The sequence below is a fragment of the Convolutriloba macropyga genome, chromosome 12 (assembly GCF_964194025.1).
Source record: "Convolutriloba macropyga chromosome 12, txConMacr16.3, whole genome shotgun sequence".
Lineage (NCBI taxonomy): Eukaryota > Metazoa > Xenacoelomorpha > Acoela > Convolutidae > Convolutriloba > Convolutriloba macropyga.
In genome coordinates, this window is record NC_134479.1 from 10,828,933 (window position 1) to 10,855,118 (window position 26,186).

The 26,186-nt window shown below is 33.9% G+C and overlaps 1 protein-coding gene across 1 annotated transcript; it reads left to right on the forward strand.

The window, feature by feature from the left end:
* The first annotated feature begins 1,636 nt into the window (after nt 1-1,636).
* On the forward strand, nt 1,637-8,460 carry LOC142350314 (uncharacterized). The gene is made up of 2 exons (XM_075402139.1): nt 1,637-2,587; nt 8,098-8,460. The coding sequence occupies exons 1-2, from the start codon at nt 1,981-1,983 to the stop codon at nt 8,181-8,183; spliced, it is 693 nt and encodes a 230-aa protein (XP_075258254.1). The 5' UTR covers nt 1,637-1,980; the 3' UTR covers nt 8,184-8,460.
* Nucleotides 8,461-26,186: the final 17,726 nt, after the last annotated feature.

A 26,186-nucleotide genomic window follows, 5' to 3' on the forward strand; every position in this document is an offset into this window, starting at 1 on the left:
TATTGATTTTACGATTGAACCAATTGATTTGGCAAAATTTTTAGCTAAATTGTCGAAAACTTTGACCGATAGTGCATACATCAAAACTGCTCACACAATCTTTCTTTATTCAGATATGGGCTAATTTTATCTGCAATACCTAAGAAAGTATTCTGGAAACAATTTATTTTCGTCCTTCGCTAATTTTATTCAAAATTTAATTAAAAAATGTTTAGCTTATTTTTGATATATTAAAATTCTTGTTATCCAACAAAAAGCTATTACGGAAATTCTTAGAACAAATGAGTTTTTTTAACAGCTGCGCAATGATAGCAAGGCCAGTGTTGGCCTCATCGTTGATTTTTGCAATGAGAAAAGATTCTGATTGTTTTTTGGCAAAAAGGACAGACCCAAGATACAATGGCAGATATTACGGCAGGTATCATTGGTTCTCTAATGGCGGGTATCATTGGCCGTCTAATGTGTTATTGTTTCATTTGTATATGGATTACAGTTTAAAGCGATTTTATAAACGGATACATCAATTATTTACGAACAATAAATCATTTTTGGAAAATTTTCCTCATTTAGTGGACAATTAAGTAAAAAAAATGGCTGAGTTAGGGTCGGAACATCATTATACGAACGCACATTACGGAGCCTCCTTGTCATTTTAAGGAATTAAATCCGGGTGAAATTAAAATACAGGGGGTATAAAAGTTAGTGGTTAAATGAAGGACGTAAAACCAATTACGGTGAACAACGAGTCACCAATTTAGGTTCAAGTTTTTTCCAAGCTTTTTTCTTGTTATTCGCAATCCTTTTTGTTGTTAGTCAAATCTTTTTCTTGTTATTAAGCCTTTTTTGTTATTCGCAAGCTTTTTTCTCGTTAGCCAAGCCTTTTTCTTGTTATTAGGTCTTTTTCTTGTTATTAGTCAAGCCTTTTTCTTGTTATTATTATTTTACCTGGGGAACACAAACGTTTTTGTTAGGGGGTCTTCCCTGGGGCCACTATTGTGTACTGGACGAGTTCTGAATTTTAGACAGTATCTCTTATTTACAAGCCTCGTGCACTAGCCATTACACCAAATGGTCTTAATCTCCCAAAATTCGTCATCTCTTAAACCCGACTTTGAAGTTCTTGCTTGTTCCTCAAAGGTTTCATCTCTCTAGCCAAAAGTATACTTTGAAAAGGTAGAGCTTCTTGCCAAGCGGTGTCGAGCAATCTGATTATCAAATTTCATAAAGTTGTTCTCTCTCTCTCTCAACATTCTAACAATTTCCGGAGAAATTGTTAATTTGCCTGTTTCCAGTGAACTTGTGACCCAGGTCATAAATGAATGAAAGTCAAAAGCTGATGGTAAGTTTTTCACGTCGTATTTTCCCTCTTGTTAAATCATACATGGACTGTAGGATTTTCGGAGTTAAAATGTATAGCTCATGTTTTTATTTAACATAACGTACCATATATATAGCCACAAATACCAGAATCTGTTATAATATTAAAGCCGCCTCATCAGATGTATTTATAATTCACAGAACCAAATTTGGACGTCGCTTTCTGGCTTGATAATTTCATCAATGGACGTCATGAATAAATATAGAATTTTTGTGATTATAAACGTTTTATTACAGTTTCTCAGAAAAACATCAGATTTTGGATGTCATGATTTTAAACGAATATTAAAGCAAAGAAAATAATAAATTTGACCAAATACTCCAACAAAATTCTTGTAATAATATTTGGCGGCTGTTTTTCACGCATACTCTCAGATGTCGACATTTACTAAGTAGAGAAGAATAAAATTCTAACTGTGGATAATAAATTGATACAAATTTAGGAGTAATTATTCGGAAACTAATCAAAATCTTACTAAATCTAAACTATTTACTCTCTTCAAATCGATTCGCTCTAGTTTGCCAAATATATTGCTACTTATATCTATATTGCAAAAAGTACTTCAGCAATTTTTTATTTGTTAACTTGAAGCATTCTAAACAATGGCAGCAAATTTTGCAGCAGTATCTGCCTTTGATCAAAATGCTGGACAGTTGGGCAACATTGACGACTGGAGTCGAACAGATCAACCACGAAAGTGGCTGTTGATTTCAGGTGCCAGTAATCCACCTCACACGGTGGAAATTTCCACCCGGCGGAACCAAGATAATGGCGGAGTTCTCACAAGAGCTATGATGAGAGATGCAAGAAGCTTTAGACATAATGTCAATTATGATTTGACAAACATGCAAAATTGTTTGAACTCAACTAGAATGATTTGGAATTGCAGAACTAATTTTGACGCAAACAGAGATGAAGTCCGGAATCTGATCAAACAGTTCTTCAGCGACTGCCAGAAAAATAATTGGAAACCGATGTTGTACTACACTGGTCATGGAGAGATAGGAACTGGTAACTGGTGTTTCTCAGATGGGACAATTGGGATCCAAGAGATAATTGACTGGATTCCAGAGGGGTGTGAAAAACCCACTATCTGCAGTGATACATGTTACAGTGGAGTTTGGGCTAACTATTGCGCTCAACAAAGAATTGAAGGTTTTGAATGTTTGTCAGCGTGTGGAGATGATGAGGCTGCGTTGGACTGTGGAGGTTTGACAATGAACCAATTCCACTTTTTGCTATATGAAATAATTGATTGCACCGTATCATAGATGTTGATTAATGGTGTCGGATGGGACGTAGTAAACGATGAATATACATAAAACAAGGCGGCTCGGTAATGTGCGTACGCACATAATGTTCCGACCCCGCTCATCCACATTCTTGACATAACTGGCTACCAAATGATGAAGAGATAGAAAACTTTCAATAACATACACATCGTTCAATAAACAACCAATGAAATAAAATAACGCCACGCTAAAGGGCCAAAGAAAGTTGTTGATAATAGGACTACAAGAAAGGACAATAATAAAAACCAAACAACAAACAATTTTTACGACTAAAACTCGATGTCCATGATTAAAAAAAATCATAACAAAATCAAACTTGCATCAGATAAAAAAAAAGACAAGGAAAACAATTTAACCTATACTTCATTAGAAAAGATTTGAGACTTGTCACCAATGCGACTGGTTAACATGTCGAAAAAAAGAGCAAATAGGTGCGAAGTTCAAAAATACTTCCATTTTTAAAAACAATTTCACAGTTATTAATGTCATTAGATATCAACTGAAACCACTAAAACGTTCATTTATAATTACATAGGAAGCAATTGAGACAGGTTATTGTCCAATGTTCAATTGCGCAAAAATTCAAGGCAAATGGGATTAACGATTATTGTTATGATTTAAAAAGAATCCAAAAATCCTTTGAAACGTACAAATATGTAAAAATTTAACATTTTTTAAAATGTCGTAGTAAAATTATTTATAAAGCCGAGAAACAAGTGTTTCAATCTAAAATTCTTCTGAAGATTAAGTTATAGCTCAATGGAAACGGGTTGTGGTCTGTGATTACACGGACTGATCTAAAAATCGACCGAAAAACTAATTTAAAAAGACGAAGCTCGAAACCTCAAATATATTTTTGAAAACAAATATTTTCAAAAGTCATGGCAGACTTAGGATCACATTAAAAAGCAATGGATTAAGTTTCAACACCTCAGGGAGACATTTGGGCCTGCTAATACTGAGACAAGGTCACGAGCCCACAAAAATTAAATCTATAAAGAAGACAAAACTTCAAACAATTTTACGACATGACACTGTTGAAGGCACTATAATTATAAGATGATAACTGCAAGAACTCCAAATTTTCGTTTCATATTCACCTTATCATCAACGATTCTTCCCTATAAAAAGATTTCTTCGACATGACAAAAAAAGAAACCCAAAAAAAATTGAACATTATAGAAATCTCGATCACTTTTTATGAAACTAAATGGTCGAAGAATTCAGTCACCACAATTAACCAGGCGCAAATAATGATTGAATCAACGAAAAATAATTGGGACTTCTAATGAGTGAGATTGAGTTACATGGTGACGAAAACAAATCAAAAAAGAGACAGATGAAATCTTTCTTTAATTTAAATTGAAAGTCAATAAAACAAACAGCTATAAACTAAAATCTTTAACTAGGTTGAGTTATAAGTCTTGAGGAAGCAATTAAGATCTATCAATATTGGGTATATAGCGCACAACAAGGGAAAGAAAGACAAACAATGTATTGCGAGATAACTGTGTCTCCACCCAAAAAGCATGTACTATTCAACAAAAACAATTAACGTGTCCAGATGCAGCTTTTTTTACAATTTTTTGCATTTCCCTTACAATTTCTTCCCTTAATTTGTCTTGTCAATAATATGATAAATCGACAAGGAAACGAAATGAACTCATAAAATATGCATATATGAACAAAAATAAAGGAAAAACTGAAAACGCGTATTGCCAAAATAAAGAAACTATCATTTGAAATTAAATCCGTTACCGATATTAATTTATAACTCACAGGATTTCAGTTTTAGCCTCACTTTACTGGAACTACGCCCGAAGTTGACAGAAATATGATGAAATAGTGGCAAAGTTCAAAAATCCACCGATATTTTCCCAAAACAAATACATTAAAATTCATAACAGACATTAGATAATAACAGAAAAAAATGTATTGGTTCTTTTGTTTATTCTAAAACGTAACTGGATTTTTGATTGTAGACACTAAATCATTGGGCTACAAACAGTATAAAAATGAAAGCAAAATAAAAGAAGTCCATATAATTTTTACGAAAACAATTTGTCACAGCCATATAAACCATGAGTTTGACTCCAGATTACAACTTCGTTGGGTCTCGTTTATTGTAAATAGTATATGCCTTTTAATTCAGACCTGATTTGACATTCTTTTCTGTAATTTACATAAAAAACATTTATATAGCGGAAATATTTCGAAAAAAAAGGTCCGCGCCAATAAAATCAAAACAATTCTTATCATAAAGATCCATAATGATATCAAGATAAGACCCGATGTTGCTGCGCGTCAAGCAAAACACTCAATGGTTGAAATGGTTGCGAAATAGAGCAATCTTGTACTGAATTTTACAGTTTGCCAAAAATAAATGTTGCATTTCTTATAATTATCGAGTTTAAATTTGCAAAACATTGGTAAAATTATCCTTCCGGAAGATTCTTAAAGCCAGCGGGAGTACAACTAGCTCTTTTTAAGTTAAAAAATCTGGTCGTAATTTTAAAGTGTCTACATCCAGCAAATTTAAAGCAAGTGTACTAAAAAAAAGCAAATTTCGTCCCATTTTTGAAGAAAAAAGTCTGAATTTTGAAAATTTTAGCTTAAATTCTAGCCAATGAACTCGTATCGAACAATTGAACAACCCTCCTTTATATTTAGAGATGAAATCTACAAGACTACAGTTAACAATTTTAACACATTTTAGCAAAATTGACGAAAATTGGGTCAAAATTGACGATAAATTGTCAGTATTTGCAAAAAATTGGCAAAATTATAATTCCAGAAGAGTCTTGAAGCCAGAGGGAGTACAACTAGCTCTTTTTTGAGTTAAAACGGAATCTAACCGCAATTTTAAGCTGTCTTCTTCCAGCAAATTTAAAGCAAGTGAGCTGAAAAAAGCAAATTTCGCCCAATTTGGACGAAAAAAATTCTGAATTTTGAAAATTTTAGCTTAAATTCTAGCCAAAAAACTCGTATCGAACAATTCAGCAACCCTCCCTTATCTTCAGAGATAAAATCCGTAACATAACAGTTAACAATTTTAATATATTTTAGCAAAACTGACGAAAATTTGGTCAAAATTGTCGAAAATTTGGACAAAATGTGAATAAAAACGGCTGAAATACGTCGAATATTCACAAAACTTTCTAATGATACCACTCACAACTCTCTACGATTATTATATCGATCGGCCAAAATTGACTGAACAAAAAAAACCCATTTGAGTATATAGTTCCTCCCTCCTCTAGAGGGTCGGAACAATAACAAATATATTTACCGTCTATTTCAGGACCTATTTGGCACGATATCCAGGCTGTTTTTTTGGCGTTTTTCCGACCTATATTAGACGATACCTGAATAAATTTTGGCCTATTTCCGACTTGTTTTTTATTTAGATTTGTTGAGTCTTTGTCAAGAAGTGAAGACTGAGTGTAAAAAGTGACAAGATCATAGTTCGGAATCAGTCATGAAATGAGACTTGTGATAAGACTTGCCCAGCACTGAAAATGATCTGGTGGCAAATACGGGCCAGAAGTAGTGGAGTCTGGAAATTTTTGTTCAAATGCTACCAGAGTAGGTCCTATTAAGCATTATGTGAAAATGTTCCTGGCTCAAGTATACGCTCAACAGCTTAACTTAGTTCAGCAAATCTTAATCTCACATATTGTCTCTCATGAAGGTGGAATTGACAAAACCGACCACTTGTTTATTGAAGGACATTGGTTTGGTAGAAAAACATCACCACTGTCTAATATCACTCTTGAAAAGACGTAGGAGCAGGTCTAAAGTGGGAAAACTTCAGAAAAAACTCCACAATGCAACCCAATTGATTGTCACCTGCCGCGTTAACCGCCTTAGGACTACTCATGAAATCATTTTTGCTTATTTGAATTAATCATGGATGCAAGCGTTTCAGATAAATAAATCAGTTCTCAATTTTATATAGTTTTTGTGCTCAATTTTGACTGTGTTCAAATTCGACAGCTTTTCTTTTATGTGTTTTGATTTGCCACTTCCTTCTCTTAACCATTGAAGGTCTGCTTCGAGCGAAGATCCATATAATAGAGGATAGATGTTCTCTAAGGAATCGGGCATCAATGATGTATTGATTGCATCACTCACTATAGATTGACTATTATTTAAAAGTTTGTCCAACTTCAAATTGCGTGCCCAATTAAAGGCATCCTTGCATCAGAATAAAAGATATACGGGCAAGGCATTCCGCCGGAGTATTTGAAGATGAAAGAAAACTGTACAGTTTCATGGTGTCCACTGTTTGGATGCAGAGTGCCGACGGACAAAGGGGTCTTTTGTAACTGGCAAATGGCAATCAATTTAAAAAAATCAGAGAACTGTGCAAAAATGTCCTTCGATCCTTCATTCAGAACTCGTTGCAAAAAAAAACAGTTTGCATAGGATTTAATTGAAATATATGTTGTGCGCCCTATGAAAATCAAAAAATTGTAAAAAAATGTAAAACAGTAAAAATAGTTTGCTCCTGGATTATGCTAATATTTTCCAGTTTTTTTTCTCGTTACTGTTTCTATATGGAAAGTTGCAAGAAAAAATTGTTGAAAAATTATTAAAATCAACTACAGCACTGATAAGTAACGCAAAGCTGTAGTTGCGTTGTTATTGTCCGTTCAAAGTTATTAAACGACTCAGCCTTGCCTCGGATTGGGTAAGTTCTCGATGGTGGCAAAAGTCATGTATTAATATCCTTTTCCAAATAAAAGCTAGTCAGAACTGTTTTCAGCCAGTTTGTAAAACAATTTTTTTGCTTGTTTTCTTCATTTTTTTAGAAATGGATGAATCGAGTTCGAAGAGAATTTAGCATTTCTAGTTAATCGCTTTAATAATTTTTTTACAATTATTTCGATATCTATTCTGGAATATTTTATCTGGCACAATTTTGACTGAGACTGTTTTTTTTCTGGGGAAATTCTTGCGATTTGGCACCGTTTTGTTTGGGACCTTTTTATCTCGGATTGTTTTGTCCGGACACGCTTTCTCGATAACAATAGTTAATTAAGAAGACAATAAGAGGTTTTGTACTTACTCGCAGCCCTGTTAATAAGAACAATTGGGCAAAAAAGTTTTAGGCAATTTACATGCTCAAAATTGTGGAATTGGGTTAAGTTTATCCGTGAATTCTAGATATTAATTGTGAGCCTTCTCATAATATATTTCCATTTTTCCTTTTTTTAAACTCACTTATTTCCACTTTTTACCTAACTTCATTCCATCATTGAGAATGATATATGAAACGTGAAAACATGACCAAATAATGTCACTCGTTTCCACAAAACGCAAAAATTTATTAAAGTTTTCCTTTTCCGACGTTGGCCACGTAATGTTCGCTCAGTTATCAATATTTTCATCGTAATTAGTTGTTGTATATCAAGTGTGCTTCAGGCAGGGGAGGCGAGTTAACCCTATATATGACAGGTTCAAATTTACCAAATGGCAGACCAACGAGAGAGCCACTATTCGGAAGATGAAGGAAAATTGAGAGAAATCTCAATGTTTACGGTTGACAATGGAACATTAATTTGTCAATTGATATATATGTTTTGAGTAAATTCAACAGTTGTTTGTTGAATTTGCGATATCAATTGTTAATGTAATGCAGGCGCTTTATGAATTTTAAATTGCAGCAACCCTAACTAGCCTTTAAACTAGGTAGTTTTTTTAAAGTATTTGCAAACAATAACACATTAAAAATTCCTAAACCTTAGATAAACTTGTGTTTTACATGAATTTAATTTGTCACGATTAGTTTTCATCCAAAAGTTAATAGCAATATTAAAATTTCTATTTTTAATGAAAATTTTCAATCAGCGCTTCTTTGCTGTCGACTCTAGATCGCGTCTGAAATTATCCTGCTAGAAGAAGAATTGTAGTTTTTGGGGTTACCTGATTTTCCCTACCGCATTTATCTGAATAATTGCGTCACTATACTTTTATACTTTTCTCTATTCGTATAGATAGTAGTATCTTGAAATTTTTTCTTTTGTGTCCCATAAATTATGCGCTCCCTATTACAGACTTAAAGAGTACGAGCCTTTACTCGGTAATTGATCATCTAAAAAATGGTACGTGCGGTTGTGTTTGCAAAAAATATGAACCCACTAATCTGGGAGGGGGAGGCACAAGCGGAAAAGATTCTTATCTTATTTTATTAAATTTGGTTCTTCAAAATCCAAGTGTAATTCGATGCCAAAAATGTTCCATGGAGTTTGTTGATCTGCAACGCGAGATGTCAGCAAACAAAGAATCTCATAAGATTTCATACTGTCCACACTTGAGTTCTCAGTATGACCCCGATATAGAACCAAAGAAATCCCTCGTGACCTTTGTATGACAGCCAGGAAATTATACAAATTATATATGAGCTTGTATGATTACCATAAATCAAAGTTGACATCGTATGGATTTAACAAAAACTGTATAATGGGTAAACCGTGAAACTAGAGTACATTTTCTACCTCAGCTCATTACCTGAATAAGAAATCGAACCTAATTATGTTACAATGACCGAAAAATCGTATATTCATACTCGATTTTGTCGGACTTTTTCACGACCCATGTTTAAATAATCAAGCTCTAACCGTGTGTGAATTTAGATTAATTCAGGTCAAATTTGCTACAAAATTGGATATACAAACTTTTATTCTTCGCAAAGCGTGTTTTTGAGCAAGTTTGAAAACTAACTTGGGACCATCTTCCGTCAATGATTTTAGCATCGCAATTTCCTAGCATCCACATTATAGGTAAATCGTTTCCACTACACCCTTTCCGCGGTTACAGTATCTAGTCATCAAAATGAACGAAAGCCTATTTTGTGATGAAGTTCAAAAAGTTTCTTCTCGATACTATTAGTCGATTAAGATGACGATAAGCGGCTTTACAATTACACGCAGCACTGATTACAAAAAAAGCACCGTTTAATTTGGTTTCAATTAATCAGCAATAAAAGTAGGGCCATAGAGTTGTAGGCTAATTACTTGATCAAAATGGTGGATATTTAGCCGTGAATACTCGTGACAAAGTGTAAGTAAGCATTTTGGCCTAATAAAGGTATGTAATATTCTAAGGCGAAAATAAATCACTGATTTTTCTATCTGGAACCAAAGTTGCTGAGATATGATGATAGGTGTAACAGATTGTTACATAATTGATACAGACCATGTTATTTCTCTAAAATTATCTTTTCGTCAATTTTATCAAATCACTGAAAAAAGCCAAACAACAAACAATTTTGTGGGACTGGTGCAATTACACGGAACACTTCTATCGATTGCTTCAGAGAAGCTAGTGCCAACGAAAACGAGGAAAAATAGCAAAAATAAGTAAAAGAAGAGAAATGACTGCCCTAATACACTATGCCTACTGGTACCCGAAATCTCACTATTGAGAAATTAAATCGAAGGGCAATGGGCCTTAAAACTTAGCAACTCAACTTGCTTAAGTGCTATTTGTTGAGAATCATCAAATCAACTAATGAAGGCTGAAGGTTGCCTTCAAACACGTTTTGTCAATTGGTTTTTTAAAAAATTGACTTAGTTTTGACTGATTGAGATTTGACTGATCTTTTACCGATCTTTGGCTTTGATTGCTTCATAATTCAAATAATCAGGCGTCATACTCTTCCAGGCAGAGGAGTCCAAATTTAGGCCTCACGTTCCAATAAATTGTGATTTTTTTTACCGCAACGGTAAATCTTAAACTACGTTTAAACTTATTTCAAATTGCAACACTTGTGTTTTTAAAATGCTGGAGATCTGAGATGCTGTATGCAGCATTTTGATCGCTCAGTTAGGAACGGCCCGTTCAGTTTAACTTGTCCGTTAGCAATGTCTGGGAGACGCATAATGAGACAGATAAAAAGTGCATATTTGCATTCTTTTTTTCCGTTGAGGATATGCTCCAAGCGTTCAAATTTATATTATACGGGAACTATTAGCAACTTCTTCTAGTCTTGAAGTTTTTGACATGACTTTGTTGCAACCATCATCCACTGGCTGATTTCTTTTATCTGTTACGTCATATTGCCTACACATAGCTTTTGTTTTCACCTTTATTCGACAACTGATCCCTTCCTTAAGGTTTTCGAGTTGCCTTCCCCTCTATCCATTATGATAATATTTTTGTGCCGCTAAAGTTATGAGAAATAAACCACGGATAGGATGCCACAGAAAGATTGATGAAGCACAAATTTTAACCACACGATGTCCAAAAGCATACAGGGTTTCAATGGGCTTCTTATAACTTACGCGGGTTGCCGGCCATACGAAAATCCCGGTAATCATACAAGGTCATATATGACCTCTATGATTTCCGGTAGTCGTACTAGGATCATATGCTTATTGAAAGATGTTGAAATTATAACAAAAATTTCCTGCCGAGGTATATTGGAAGGTATATTAGTTGTGGACAATCATACAAGGATCGCACTAAGAAATTGCGTATGACTTTTTTGGAATCATATATGATCCTTGTATGATTACTAAGAAGCAGCACCCCGGGTAAAAGGTCTGAAAAAACAGCAGACTAACTTAATGAAAAGGCTATAATGATAGAGATGCAGGACATTTTGTACAACGTTTTTGCCAAAAAATGCACTGATATGTTTAAGATCAATAAAGGTTTGCGTAGGAGCTTTTGAGCCGAGGTATATTGGAAGGTATATTAGTTCTAGACAATCAGAACACAGAATGAAAAAGCAGAAAATAGAGGCTCGTTTTTGTTTCAACCTGACTTTTCTACACTCTGCGTCAAGAGTATCTGCTGCTTTGCGGAGCGCTATTGTTTTGTTATTCTTGTAGTCATTTTTTGGTTTCTTGGATCTAAAAAATTGCATTGATTTTTCTGTCAGAAACAACAAGGCTGGCCGTGGTGCAAGTAAAACGTACTGATGAAGAGCTTAGAACGGAGCCAAAAGTTAGAGCCGAACTGTCGCACAATAGGGAAAATGAGAATCAGATGTAACAAATGGCGAATTAATTAGGTGTCGTCCATTGATTATCTATGCTGTGAGGTCGAGATAAACCTTCGTTACGCTGTTGTATGAGTATTTTTTCATGAGAGTTTTATATCAACCAATCAGAGCACGGGAAATATTCGGCTTTCAATCTCATTTCCTGGCATTTCGCTCTGCTCCATTTCGGCTCTATCGGCGTCGTCCGCTTAGAACATCTGCGGGGGCTTTTTTTTTTAATAAAATCATTTCCTGAGACAACATAGGTTGTTCGGGATGTCTCATTTTTTCTCATGAAAAATACTGCTTATCCTTTTTGCCAATACGAGCACCTATGTTTGAGCCCCTTTTGGACTTAAAAGGTATCAAGGTTGTTGATCCAGATAGAACACTGACATTTGTTAAATTGGTTGTAGCGTTGACAAAAAGAAGAAATAAGAAGAGTCTCGTTTCCAGTTTAGAGTACGGACAATTTTATTTAGATAGTGCACAAAGAAAAAGAACAAACTAAAACTAATTGTGTACTTCAAAGTTAATCGAATTTGTTTTAGGTTAAAACCTGCAAATATTTCTCAAATGGAAATGCCAAACTAATCACGCAACTTGTCAGATCAGCAGGACTGCTGAACTGATTTCATTTTTTTTACATTTGATCCCAAAAAATTTCAAATAACGATCAGGTTTCATTCCATTGCTCATTTTGGTGTAAAAATTTGGTTCACATTTTGTGAAAGTGATGAAAATAGCGTTCATATTTTTCAGGTGGCAATTGGCAGGCAACTGAAAAAAATGAAGGAGCAACGTAAATATTCATTTCAGAACAATGAATTAGCCAATGAACTTTTACAATATGCAGAGACAGTAAGACAACAAGATCAAGAATCTTTTTGCAACACTAGTGAGACTGTGGAAAAAATCAAAGGAATTTGTAGTCTAGATCACAAGAAACTAGTTAATTACGCTTAATTCAGAGACAGTATTAATTATTATCAACTACAAGAGATGGTCTCTGGAATTGTTTGAGTTCGCTTCAAAAAAAACGCCATATCCTAAAAACAAAAAGAAAACAAACAGAAAAGTCGATATGATCTGTCAAGAAACAAAAAAAAAGTAAAACTGTTGTACGTTCAAACTGTTAGGGAAGCAACCGAGTACATCAAAAAGCATAGTTTTCTACCCAATCAAAATAGCTTCAATTCACTGAGACCTTTTATACCCAACTACTCTATGAACTTGGTACCATCCGCCTATCGGTTAAAAATTCATATCTTAACATCTGGGCAACCTGTTGGGTCACCAGGGCAGAGTTGTCAGCGCCAAAAAATTCAAAACTAATTAATATCGGCAATGGAGGCGTTGAAATCACACAGGATTTATTCGTGAAGCCTTGAAATAAAGGTATTCAGTTTCTAAGCGTAAATATTACCAAATTTTGCGTTTCTAACGGTAAAAATTACAAAATTTTTTTTAAATTTTGAGATATTTTGCATAATTTTGGGTTTATGATCGTAGATCTTACATATTTTGAGCACTTCTATGCCTAGATCTTGCATAAATTCAACGCCTAAAGTTAACCAGAATCTTTTAGAATTGAAATTAAGGTTGATCTTATATAGAATCAATGTTTAAAATTTAGTTTGATTTATTATATTTTAGAGTTTAATTTACCGTTCGGTTTCCTTTTGCGTTGATCTAAAATAAAATAGCGTTTATCTTCACGTTGATCTCACAAACTTAGTAGTATTTAGTTGCATTTAGGGACTTTCGGAGTTTTTGTTTCGACCCCTCTTGAGGGTGGGGAGGAACTATATACTCAAATGGGTTTTTTTTGTTCAGTCATTTTTGGCCGATCGATATATTCATCGTAGAGAGTTGAGACTGGTATCATTAGAAAGCTTGTCCAGCGTAGAATATGAAAATAAAAAGATTTTTTTGATTTCCGTTTTTGACAGGGAGATATCGAGGTTTAAACTTTCGAGAAAATAGAGTGAATTCCGTTCATTTCATTCACCTTTTTTTCGGAATTTTTAACTAAAATTATGCCAATCTGGATAAAATTTAATAAAATTTTTCAAAAAAGTGTTGTCGATTTTACGTTTAAAGACAACATATATTGCCGGATATTTTCATTGAGTTTTTTGTCACAAATTCCAGCTAAATTTTTCACAAAATTCAGACTTTTTCATCAAAAACAGCACGAAATAAGTTTCTTTAGTTCACTCTGATTAAATTTGCAGGAAGTGCACACCAAACACCACTAACACAATCTTTGCAGACTGAAACGTGGGCTAATTGCACTTCAACTTCCCTTGAGAGTGCTCTGTAAATAAAACTTTGCTGTTTTTTGCTAACTTTATTCGTTGATTATCGAAAACGCAGCATTCATTTTTGATTCTTTAACTAACAAAATAATTATAATTTTGACATTCCAAAAATTAAATATTCCTAATGGACAATCAGCATTAGCAGGACTAGTTCTGTACCAATCTTGGACTGTTAGAAACCAAAAATAATTCGGATGGTCTTCAGTCTTTTTTTTTATAAAAAAATATTCGATCTTTTTTATATTAATTAAATAACAGAACATACAAAATCAAAGCTCACTAGTGATAGGTCCTATTGGCTTGATAATTAACTCAAAATTTATTTAGCCAGTTGATTGCTTGAAAACTTATGGTCTTTTTGACTTTTAAAATGTTTGATTTTAAAAAAAAATGGCTTATTGAACTTTGCCTCCATTTTTCTCTTAATTTGGTCACTTTGCAGCTTTGTGCCAGCAATCAAAAAGTGCTCCTTTTTTCTGATGAATTCAAATTTAGTATTTATTGTGGTTTTACGCCTTATGTTATGGTGTTCTGTCTTTCATGCTACTAGATTTCACAATTTTTTTTTAAATTTTTTTATGTATTTGCCCATTTTTCATGTTTTCTAGTTTTGTCAAATTATCACGTTATTGTCAATTCATTTATCACATTTTTCGCGTTCAAAATAACTCACAATTGATAATATTTAAATCCTTTAAGATATAGATTGTGGTTTTTACCGCTTCGACAGTACTTTCTCGAAGAATTTAATTTAATTTTTTAATTTTATCTTTAACTGTCGTTTTTACTTTGTCTTTTTAGTCGTATTTAATTTCCTAAACAATGACCCGGTTTGATTGGCTTTTCCTGGAAGAGTAGATGAGCCAATGTTCTGATGTTAGAAGATAGATAATGGCTTTCATGACTTTGAAAACAATTGTTTTCCAAAATGAAAAAAAAAGAAACATCTCAACTTCGCAATTTTGTTCCTTTTTTTGTCTGTTTGTTACCTGTTCTTGTTAATTAAAGGTTTGAGATGACATTATTTTTTGTCAGGAGAAGGTGTCAAAAGGGATTGGTGTCACAAAATCAAATGTTTTAAGAGAATTCGTTATGATTTTACTGGCTTCCACACGGGTTTTCTTCACAAAAAAAAGTAAATGAATTTATGATTTTTGTCATATTTGACGTTCTTTTTGTAGACGTAAGACTTGTTCTGGATAATTGCAGGTCTCGAGGGCTTCCTTTGGAAGAATAAACGAAACTATTCACTTTTTTCATTTTGTAATTAACGGCTTTCTTGTCTTTGGAAATATATTTTTTTCTATAAAAACAAGTATTACATAATCTTGCTTTTTTTCTTTTTGTCTAATTGATACCTAGTTTCATTAATGAGAGGTCACGTAACACATTTTAAGGGTAGGTGTCAAAAAGGATTCGTGTCACAAAATCAAATGTTTTAAGTGAATTTGTTATGACTTTACTGGCTTCCAAGCGGGTTTTTCAGAAAAAAAAGTAAACGATTTTTTCGTTTTTGTCATATTTGAGGTTCTTTTTGTAGACGTAAGACATATTCTGGATAATTGCAGGTCTCAAGGGTTTCCATTGGAAGAATGGTTGGACCTATTCAAACTTTTCATTTTGTAATTAACGGTTTTTATCGCTATGGATATTAATTTTTTTTCGTAAAAAGAAACAAGTAATACATAATTTTGCAATTTTTTTTGTTTTTTGTCTATTTGTTGCTTATTTTCAACAAAAAACGGCCACATAATACATTATCAGTGTTCGACGAAAGTGCAATCGAACATATTTTGGGGGCCAAAGTTTGCTTTTATGGCTTCCAAAGCATTTTCTGGCAATTTTTAATTGATTTATAGTTTGTTGTCTGTTTGTTGTTCTTTTTGTAACTGCATAAAAATTTGAATACCAAGAGTTCTTAATTCCCTGCTATAGAAGCAATGGTAATTGTAAATCTATGGGATATTTTAGTTGATTCCTGATGGTTTTCATTACTTTGAAATTAAATGTTTTCTTTTTGAAAAAAATTCAGCGAATTTTCTAACTTTAAAGTTTCTGTTCTTTTTTGTCTAATTGTTACCAAGTTTTATTATGAACTGGTGAATAACTATTTTTTCTGGTAAATTAATGTTTTTTCGTTTATTTTCAGTTTTATCTGACGCTATTTTGACTTTGTTATTAAGTTTTGTTTTTTATAACGGATATAAATTTTTCTATGTAATTAATGTTTGTTGTTGTTGTTTGATTTTGCCGTTCGTGTTCGCTCGCTTTCTTAATATCAGCATATCTCATCAATCTAATGCATCGTTTTTTACTTCACTGAGTTATTTGCTTTGGAGGCTATCTTTTCGTTCATACACCAGTAATTTTTTTTTTTAAAATACTTGAATTTTGTGTGTTTTTCCATCTGTTCCTCATTTGGTAGACAGTTATGCCAAAATTGTGGATGAGCGGAGTCGGAACCTTATGTGCGATCGCACATCGACTCAACAGCATTTGCTAAATATTTTCAAAGATACACCTTCTGTAAGATCTACGCTTAAAAAGGCCAATCTGCGCTAAGAAACGCACAAAATTATGGAAGATCAACGTTTATAGATACGCAAAAGATTCAAAAATCAAACAAGGGGTCCCTCAAGGCGGTGATTGGCAATGCACTTCAACGTCCACTTGAGCGAGCTACCATTAAAACTTCTTCATTTTTCCATGAAATTATATGCCGACAAAATAACTTTAACCCTGTGCAAACTAATAAAAATAATTTTGAGTGGAAATCTTGAACCAGCTATAGTCTGGTCTCGCAATCAAACAAATCTTTCAGTTAAAAAAATCAAGTTAGCATTTAGGTTTGTCAACTTTAGGAGAAGGTCTAAGGAAAGTCTAATATAAACTGGGAAGAAAGGAAGAATCGTTTCATGTTAAGGAAACGGTAGGGAAAAATCGTTCGGGGAAACATTCAAGGAAAGCAACAACCAAGGTACTCAGTTTAGACAGAAAGAGATACTGTTTCAATCGTCTGGAGAAAAGAAGCAAATTAGACCCCAAACAATAAAAAAAAATCCAACTTAAGATGCTTGATAACCTTTATGACAACAGCTTTCTCAACTGCCGCATCAGAATTGTACAAACAATGCCCCAAAAGTGTAACAGTCTTAAAATAGTAATTTATGCATATAATTAAATCTGATTCAGACCATCACCAACAAAAACTAGAGCTGAATCCAAGTTTTACACACAAATGTCCTCCGTCCACAAGCTGGCTGTGAGAAATTGTCTAACACCAATGTCCCAAACAACAAACATAGAATGCGGAGCATAAAAGTTTTTACAGAAATTTCACGCATCATTTATAGACGGCAGCTGACGGAGCTACCGACCTCGAACTATCGTGAATTTGTCGTCGCTTGAGGCGAACCACGCAAGAAGCATTTTTTGGTGCACTGATACATCCGAACATACAAACAGCAACCAGCAACTAGATCTTACTCGCTTAAATACAGAAAAACAGCAACACAGAAAAGCACTTAAAAAGCTTCTGCAAAGTTATTTGCCGGAGCAACTCCAGAATGATAGTTATATAACGCAACTGAACATTAAACAAACTATAACTAAACTATGTTCAATGGCGCTCAAGATCACTGAAATTCAAAGAAAGTCCATTAGAGATGACAAAACAACTTGAAGATCTGTAATCGTAAAATATATAGCTGTCTACCCTGCCTTATGTTAAGAGTTGGAAAAATTTTGATCTCATGTAGTTTACAAATTTACTTGTAATGCATAAGTATCCCTGTTCTGTGTACTAACAAACAATCAACAAACAGGATCCACGAACACATCAAAACTTGCTCACCAATAAAAACTCCAGGAGTTCAGAATAGATAGCCGTGACAGCAGAGCATTGCTGTAAAACAAATTGGATCGTTGCAGCCAACTATCAATACTGCGATACAAAGAGGGGGTTTACCGCTTCGTCAGTACTTTCTCGAAGAAATTAATTGAATTTTTTAATTTAATCTTTAACTGTCGTTTTTACTTGTCTTTTTAGTCGTGTTTAATTTCCTATACAATGACCCGGTTTGATTGGCTTTTCCTGTAAGAGTAGATGAGCCAATGTTCTGATGTTAGAAGATAGATAATGGCTTTCATGACTATGAAAACAATTGTTTTCCAAAATGAAAAAAAAACATCTCAACTTCGCAATTTTGTTCCTTTTTTTGTCTATTTGTTACCTGTTCTCGTTAATTAAAGGTTTAAGATGACATTATTTTTGTCAGGAGAAGGTGTCAAAAGGGATTGGTGTCACAAAATCAAATGTTTTAAGAGAATTCGTTATGACTTTACTGGCTTCCACACGGGTTTTTTTCACAAAAAAAAGTAAATGAATTTGTGATTTTTGTCATATTTGACGTTCTTTTTGTAGACGTAAGACTTGTTCTGGATAATTTCAGGTCTCAAGGGTTTCCATTGGAAGAATGGATGGGCCTATTCAAATTTTTCTTTTTGTAATTAATGGCTTTTATCGCTATGGATATTAAATTTTTTTTCGTAAAAAAGAAACACGTAATACATAATTTTGCAATTTTTTTTTGTTTTTTGTCTGTATGTTGCTTGTTTTCAATAAAGAACGGCCACATAATACATTATCGGTGTTCGACCAAAGTGCAATCGAACATTTTTTGGGGGCCAAAGTTTGGCTTTATGGCTTCCAACGCATTTTCTGGCAATTTTTAATTGGTTTTTAGTTTGTTGTCTGTTTGTTGTTCTTTTTGTAACTGCATAAAAAGTTGAATACCAAGAGTTCCTAATTCCCTTCTATAGAAGCGTTGGTAATTGTAAACCTATGGGATATTTTAGTTGATTCCTAATGGTTTTCATTACTTTGAAATTAATTGTTTTTTATTTAAAATTCAGCGAATTTTTTAACTTCTGTTAGTAACTAACCTTAAAGTTTCTTTTTAACTAACCTTAAAGTTTCTGTTCTTTTTTGTCTAATTTTTACCAAGATTTATTATGAACTGGTGAATAACTATTTTTTTCTGGTGAATTAGAAGTTATTTTGTTTATTTTCAGTTTTATCTGACGCTATTTTGACTTTGTTATTAAGTTTTGTTTTTTAAAACGGATATAAATTTTTTGATGTAATTAATGTTTGTTGTTGTTGTTTGATTTTGCCGTTCGTCTTCGCTCGCTTTCTTAATATCAGCATATCTCATCAATCTAATGCATCATTTTTTACTCCACTGAGTTATTTGCTTTGGAGGCTATCTTTTCGTTCATACACCAGCTTTTTTTAAAAAAAAATACTTGAATTTTTTGTGTTTTTCCATCTGTTCCTCATTTGGTAGACAATTATGCCAAAATTGTGGATGAGCGGGGCCGGAACCTTATGTGCGATTGCACATTACCGAGCCGCCTTGTTTGTTTTAAACCCGGTTGTTGAAATTGATTGAACGAAAACTCGACTTTGCCTTGCAAAACTTTTCAGTCCTTGTCAGAATTGAATGTGTGTCCCGAGTCTGGATTAAGACCTATCCAGATATTATTTACCTATCTCATCCACCCAACAGCATTTGCTAAATATTTTCAAAGATACACCTTCTATAAGATCTACGCTTAAAAAGGCCAATCTGCGCTAAGAAACGCACAAAATTATGGAAGATCAACGCTTATAGATACGCAAAACTATGTACAATCAATTTTTGAGCTTTTAACCAATTCCACTTCTCTCAACAATTGCAGCAATATTTCAACAACAAAGAGCTTCAGCATGGCTTCAGAGATTGTCTTTCCACTACGACTGCTCTCAACATCATAACAAACAGCACAAAACTGGCTGTGACCAGAACAAGCCCAGCCACTATGTACAGTCTTTTTGGACCCGATCTCATCACAATTTTTGCAAGCTGCAACTCAAAAAAGTACTGGAGCCCCTCATACCGGATCAAGCACTGCAAAAAATTGGTAAAGCCTCCTAAATGCAAGTTACGTCCATTTATGAGACCATTTATGAGACCAATGACAAAAGATTCAAAAATCAAACAAGGGGTCCCTCAAGGCGGTGATTGGCAATGCACTTCAACGTCCACTTGAGCGAGCTACCATTAAAACTTCTTCATTTTTCCATGAAATTATATGCCGACAAAATAACTTTAACCATGTGCAAACTAATAAAAAAAAGTTTCGAGTAGAAATCTTGAACTAGCTGTAGTCTGGTCTGACCGTCGATCAAACAAATCTTTCAGTTAAAAAAAATCAAGTTAACATTTATATTTGTCAACTTTGAGAGAAGGTCTAAGGGAGGTCTAATATAAACTGGGAAAAAAGGAAGAATCGTTTCATGATAAGGAAACGGTAGGGAAAAATCGTTCGGGGAAACATTCAAGGAAAGCGATAACCTAGGTACTCATTTTAGATAGAAAGGGATACTGTTTCCAGAAAGATATACTGTTTCAATCACCTGGAAAAAAGAAGCAAGTTTAGACCCCAAACAATCAAACAAAAAATTCAAGTTAAGATGCTTGATATGCTTTATGACAGCTTTGCCAACTGCTTCACATCAGAACTGTACAAACAATGCACCAAAAGTGTAACAGTCTTAAAATAGTAATTTATGCATATAACTAAATCTGATTCAGACCATCAGCAACAAAAACTGGATCTAAATCCAAGTTCAACACACAAATGTCCTCCGTCCACAAGCTTGCTGTGTGAAATTGTCTAACACCAATGTCCCAAACAACAAACATAGAATGCGGAGCATAAAAGTTTTAACAGAAATTTCACGCATCATTTATAGACGTCAGCTGACGGAGCCACCGACCTCGAACTGTCTTGAACTTATCGTCACTTGAGGCGAACCACACAAGAAACATTTTTTGGTGTACTGATACATCCGAACATACAAACAGCAACCAGCAACTAGATCTTAAATCGCTTAAATACAGAAAAACAGCAACACAGAAAAGCGCTTAAAAACCTTCTGCAAAGTTATTTGCCCGAGCAAATCCAGCATGATAGTTATATACCCCAACTGAACTGTAAACAAACTATAAACAAACTATAACCAATGGCGCTCAAGATCACTGAAATTCAAAAAAAGTCCATTAGAGATGACAAAACACCTTGAAGATCTGTAATCGTAAAATATATAGCTGTCTACCCTGCCTTATGTTAAGATTTGGAAAATTTTTTTATCTCATGTAGTTTACACAATTACCTGTAATGCATAAGTTTCCCTGTTCTACGTACTAACAAACAATCAACAAACAAGATCCACGAACACATCAAAACTTACTCAACAATAGGAACTCCAGGAGTTCAGAATAGATAGCCGTGACAGCAGAGCATTGCTGTAAAACAAATTGGACCGTTGCAGCCAACTATCAATACTGCGAACCCAAGAGGGGGTTTACCGTGTCGACAGTACTTTCTCGAAGAATTTAATTGAATTTTTTAGTTTAATCTTTAACTGTCGTTTTTACTTTGTCTTTTTAGTCGTGTTTAATTTCCTAAACAATGACCCGGTTTGATTGGCTTTTCCTGGAAGAGTAGATGAGCCAATGTTCTGATGTTAGAAGATAGATAATGGCTTTCATGACTTTGAAAACAAATATTTTCCAAAATGAAAAAAAAAGAAACATCTCAACTTCGCAATTTTGTTCCCTTTTTTGTCTGTTTGTTACCTGTTCTCGTTAATTAAAGGTTTAAGATGACAATATTTTTGTCAGGAGAAGGTGTCAAAAGGGATTGGTGTCACAAAATCAAATGTTTTAAAAGAATTTGTTATGACTTTACTGGCTTCCACACGGGTTTTTCAAAAAAAAAAAGTAAACGATTTTTTGATTTTTGTCATAATTGACGTTCTTTTTGTAGACGTAAGACATATTCTGGATAATTGCAGGTCTCAAGGGTTTCCATTGGAAGAATGGATGGGCCTATTCAAACTTTTCAATTTGTACTTAATGGCTTTTATCGCTATGGAGATAAATTTTTTTCGTAAAAAAAACAAGTAATACATAATTTTGCAATTTTTTTTGTTTTTTGTCCATTTGTTGCTTATTTTCAACAAAGAACGGCCACATAATACATTATCGGTGTTCGACGAAAGTAAAATCGAACATATTTTGGGGGCCAAAGTTTGCTTTTATGGCTTCCAAAGCATTTTCTGGCAATTTTTACTTGATTTTTAGTTTGTTGTCTGTTTGTTGTTCTTTTTGTAACTGCTTAAAAATTTGAATACCAAGGAGTTCTTAACTCCCTTCTATAGAAGCATTGGTAATTTTAAACCTATGGGATATTTTAGTTGTTTCCTAATGGTTCTCATTACTTTGAAATTAATTGTTTTTTTTTTAAAATTCAGCGAATTTTTTAACTTTAAAGTTTCTGTTCTTTTTTGTCTAATTTTTACCAAGATTTAATATGAACTGGTGAATAACTTTTTTTTCTGGTGAATTAGAAGTTATTTTGTTTATTTTCAGTTTTATCCGACGCTATATTGACTTTGTTATTAAGTTTTGTTTTTTAAAACGGATATAAATTTTTTGATGTAATTAATGTTTGTTGTTGTTGTTTGATTTTGCCGTTCGTCTTCGCTCGCTTTCTTAATATCGGCATATCTCATCAATCTAATGCATCATTTTTTACTCCTGAGTTATTTGCTTTGGAGGCTATCTTTTCGTTCTTACACCAGTTTTTTTTTGAAAAATACTTGAATTTTTTGTGTTTTTCCATCTGTTCCTCATTTGGTAGACAATTATGCCAAAGTTGTGGATGAAGGGGGCCGGAACCTTATGTGCGATCGCACATTACCGAGCCGCCTTGTTTGTTTTAAACCCGGTTGTTGAAATTGATTGAACGAAAACTCGACTTTGCCTGGCAAAACTTTTCTGTCCTTGTCAGAATTGAATGTGTGTTCCGAGTATGGATTAAGACCTATCCAGATATCATTTACCTATCTTATCCGCCCAACAGCATTTGCCAAATTATTTTCAAAGACACACCTTCTGTAAGATCTACGCTTAAAAACGCCAATCTACGCTAAGAAACGCACAAAATTATGGAAGATCAACGCTTAGATACGCAAAAACTATGTACAATCAACGCTAAAATAGATTCAAAATTATGTTCGATCTAAGTTTCGAAACGCAAAACGATGTACGATCTACTCTTAGAAAAGCAAAATCATATAAGGTCTGCGCTTAGAAACGCAAGTTTATGAAACATCTATTCTTAAAAGGGCAAAAATGTGTAACATAAACGGTAACTAGAAGACTGTTGTGAATTTTTTAACCTGTCAACGCTAGGTACCGTTTATTTTACATAATTTTGGCGTAATTCCTCAGCTCGGGCATAAAAATTATCATCACAGCCAAAGTCTATCCCGTAAATTTTTGAGCTTTTGACCAATTTCACTTCTCTCAACAATTGCAACAATATTTCAACAACAAAGAACTTCAGCATGGCTTCAGAGATTGTCATTCCACTACGACTGCTCTCAACATCATAACAAACAACACCAAACTGGCTGTGACCAGAACAAGTCCTGCCATTATGTACAGTCTTTTTAGCCCCCGATCTCATCACGATTTTTGCAAGCTGCAACTCAAAAAAGTACTGGAGCCCTCATACCGGATCAAGCACTGCACAAAACAGCTGATAATAAGAACGCAAAAGTATACTAAGCAGAGTAAAAGATCTTTGATTTTGAAGAGCATACAAAAATGGAAAATGTTACCCTCTAACGTAAGAGCGGCGGAGAACAAAATTCTCTCAAAAGAAAATTAACAGAGTTTTTGCAACGTCAGCATGAAAATTTTCCAATAGATAGACAGTTAGGATCATTCGTGTCTTAATTTTTTATATAGTAGAACGAACAGCTTAATGGGTAACATCAATTAATAAACAGAAATTTGATGTATAATTTTGATTATTGAATGTGATTATTCTGAAGGCATGTAATCTTTAACCTTTCGGTTATATTATTAATTTACATGTTTGGAAAAAAATGGGTAAAGCCTCATAAATGCAAGTTACGTCCAATTATACGGAGACCAATGACAAAAGATTCAAAAATCAAACAAGGAGTCCCTCAAAGCGGTGTTTGGCAAAGCACTTCAACGTCCACTTGAGCCAGCTACCAACAAAAACTTCTTCATTTTTCCATGAAATTATATGCCGACAAAAAAACTTTAACCATATGCAAACTAATAAAAAAAATTTTGAGTAGAAATCTTGAACCAGCTATAGTCTGGTCTGGCAATCAAACAAATCTTTCGGTTAAAAGAATCAGGTTAACATTTAAATTTGTCAACTTTGAGAGAAGGTCTAAGGAAGTTCTAATAAAAACTGGGGAAAAAGGGAAGAATCGTTTCATGTTAAGGAAACGGTAGGGAAAAATCGTTCGGGGAAACATTCAAAGAAAGCAACAACCAAGGTACTCAGTTTAGACAGAAAGTGATACTGTTTCAATCACCTGGAGAAAAGAAGCAAGTTTAGACCCCAAACAATCAAACGAAAAATCCAAGTTAAGATGCTTGATAATCTTTATGACAGCTTTCTCAACTGCCACATCAGAACTGTACAATAAATGCCCGAAAAGTGTAACAGTCTTAAAATAGAAATTTATGCATATAATTAAATCTGATTCAGACCATCAGCAATAAAAACTGGAACTAAATCCAAGTTTAGCACACAAATGTCATCCGCCCACAAACTGGCTGTGTGAAATTGTCTAACACCAATGTCTCAAACAACAAACATAGAATGCGGAGCATAAAAGTTTTTACAGAAATTTCACGCATCATTTATAGACGGCAGCTGACGGAGCTACCGACCTCGAACTATCGTGAACTTATCGTCACTTGAGGCGAACCACACAAGAAACATTTTTTGGTGCACTGATACATCCGAACATACAAACAGCAACCAGCAACTAGATCTTAAATCGCTTAAATACAGAAAAACAGCAACACAGAAAAGCGCTTAAAAACCTTCTGCAAAGTTACTTGCCCGAGCGAATCCAGCATGATAGTTATATACCGCAACTGAACTATAAACAAACTATAAACAAACTATAACCAATGGCGCTCAAGATCACTGAAATTCAAAAAAAGTCCATAAGAGATGACAAAACACCTTGAAGATCTGTAATCGTAAAATATATAGCTGTCTACCCTGCCTTATGTTAAGATTTGGAAAATTTTTTGATCTCATGTAGTTTACACAATTACCTGTAATGCATAAGTATCCCTGTTCTGCGTACTAACAAACAATCAACAAACAGGATCCACGGACACATCAAAACTTACTCAACAATAGGAACTCCAGGAGTTCAGAATAGATGGCCGTGACAGCAGAGCATTGCTGTAAAACAAATTGGACCGTTGCAGCCAACTATCAATACTGCGCACCCAAGAGGGGGTTTACCGTTTCGACAGTACTTTCTCGAAGAATTTAATTGAATTTTTTAATTTAATCTTTAACTGTCGTTTTTACTTTGTCTTTTTAGTCGTATTTAATTTCCTAAACAATGACCCGGTTTGATTGGCTTTTCCTGGAAGAGTAGATGAGCCAATGTTCTGATGTTAGAAGATAGATACTGGCTTTCATGACTTTGAAAACAAATGTTTTCCAAAATGAAAAAAAAGAAACATCTCAACTTCGCAATTTTGTTCCTTTTTTGTCTGTTTGTTACCTGTTCTCAATAATTAAAGGTTTAAGATGACATTATTATTGTCAAGAGAAGGTGTCAAAAGGGATTGGTGTCACAAAATGAAATGTTTTAAAAGAATTTGTTATGACTTTACTGGCTTCCACACGGGTTTTTCAAAAAAAAGTAAACGATTTTTTGATTTTTGTCATTTTTGACGTTCTTTTTGTAGACGTAAGACATATTCTGGATAATTGCAGGTCTCAAGGGTTTCCATTGGAAGAATGGATGGGCCTATTCAAATTTTTCAATTTGTAATTAATGGCTTTTGTCGCTATGGAGATAAATTTTTTTCGTAAAAAAAACAAGTAAAACATAATTTTGCATTTTTTTTGTTTTTTGTCTATTTGTTGCTTATTTTCAACAAAGAACGGCCAACTAATACATTATCGGTGTTCGACGAAAGTGCAATCGAAAATATTTTGGGGCCAAAGTTTGCTTTTATGGCTTCCAAAGCAATTTCTGGCAATTTTTGATTGATTTTTAGTTT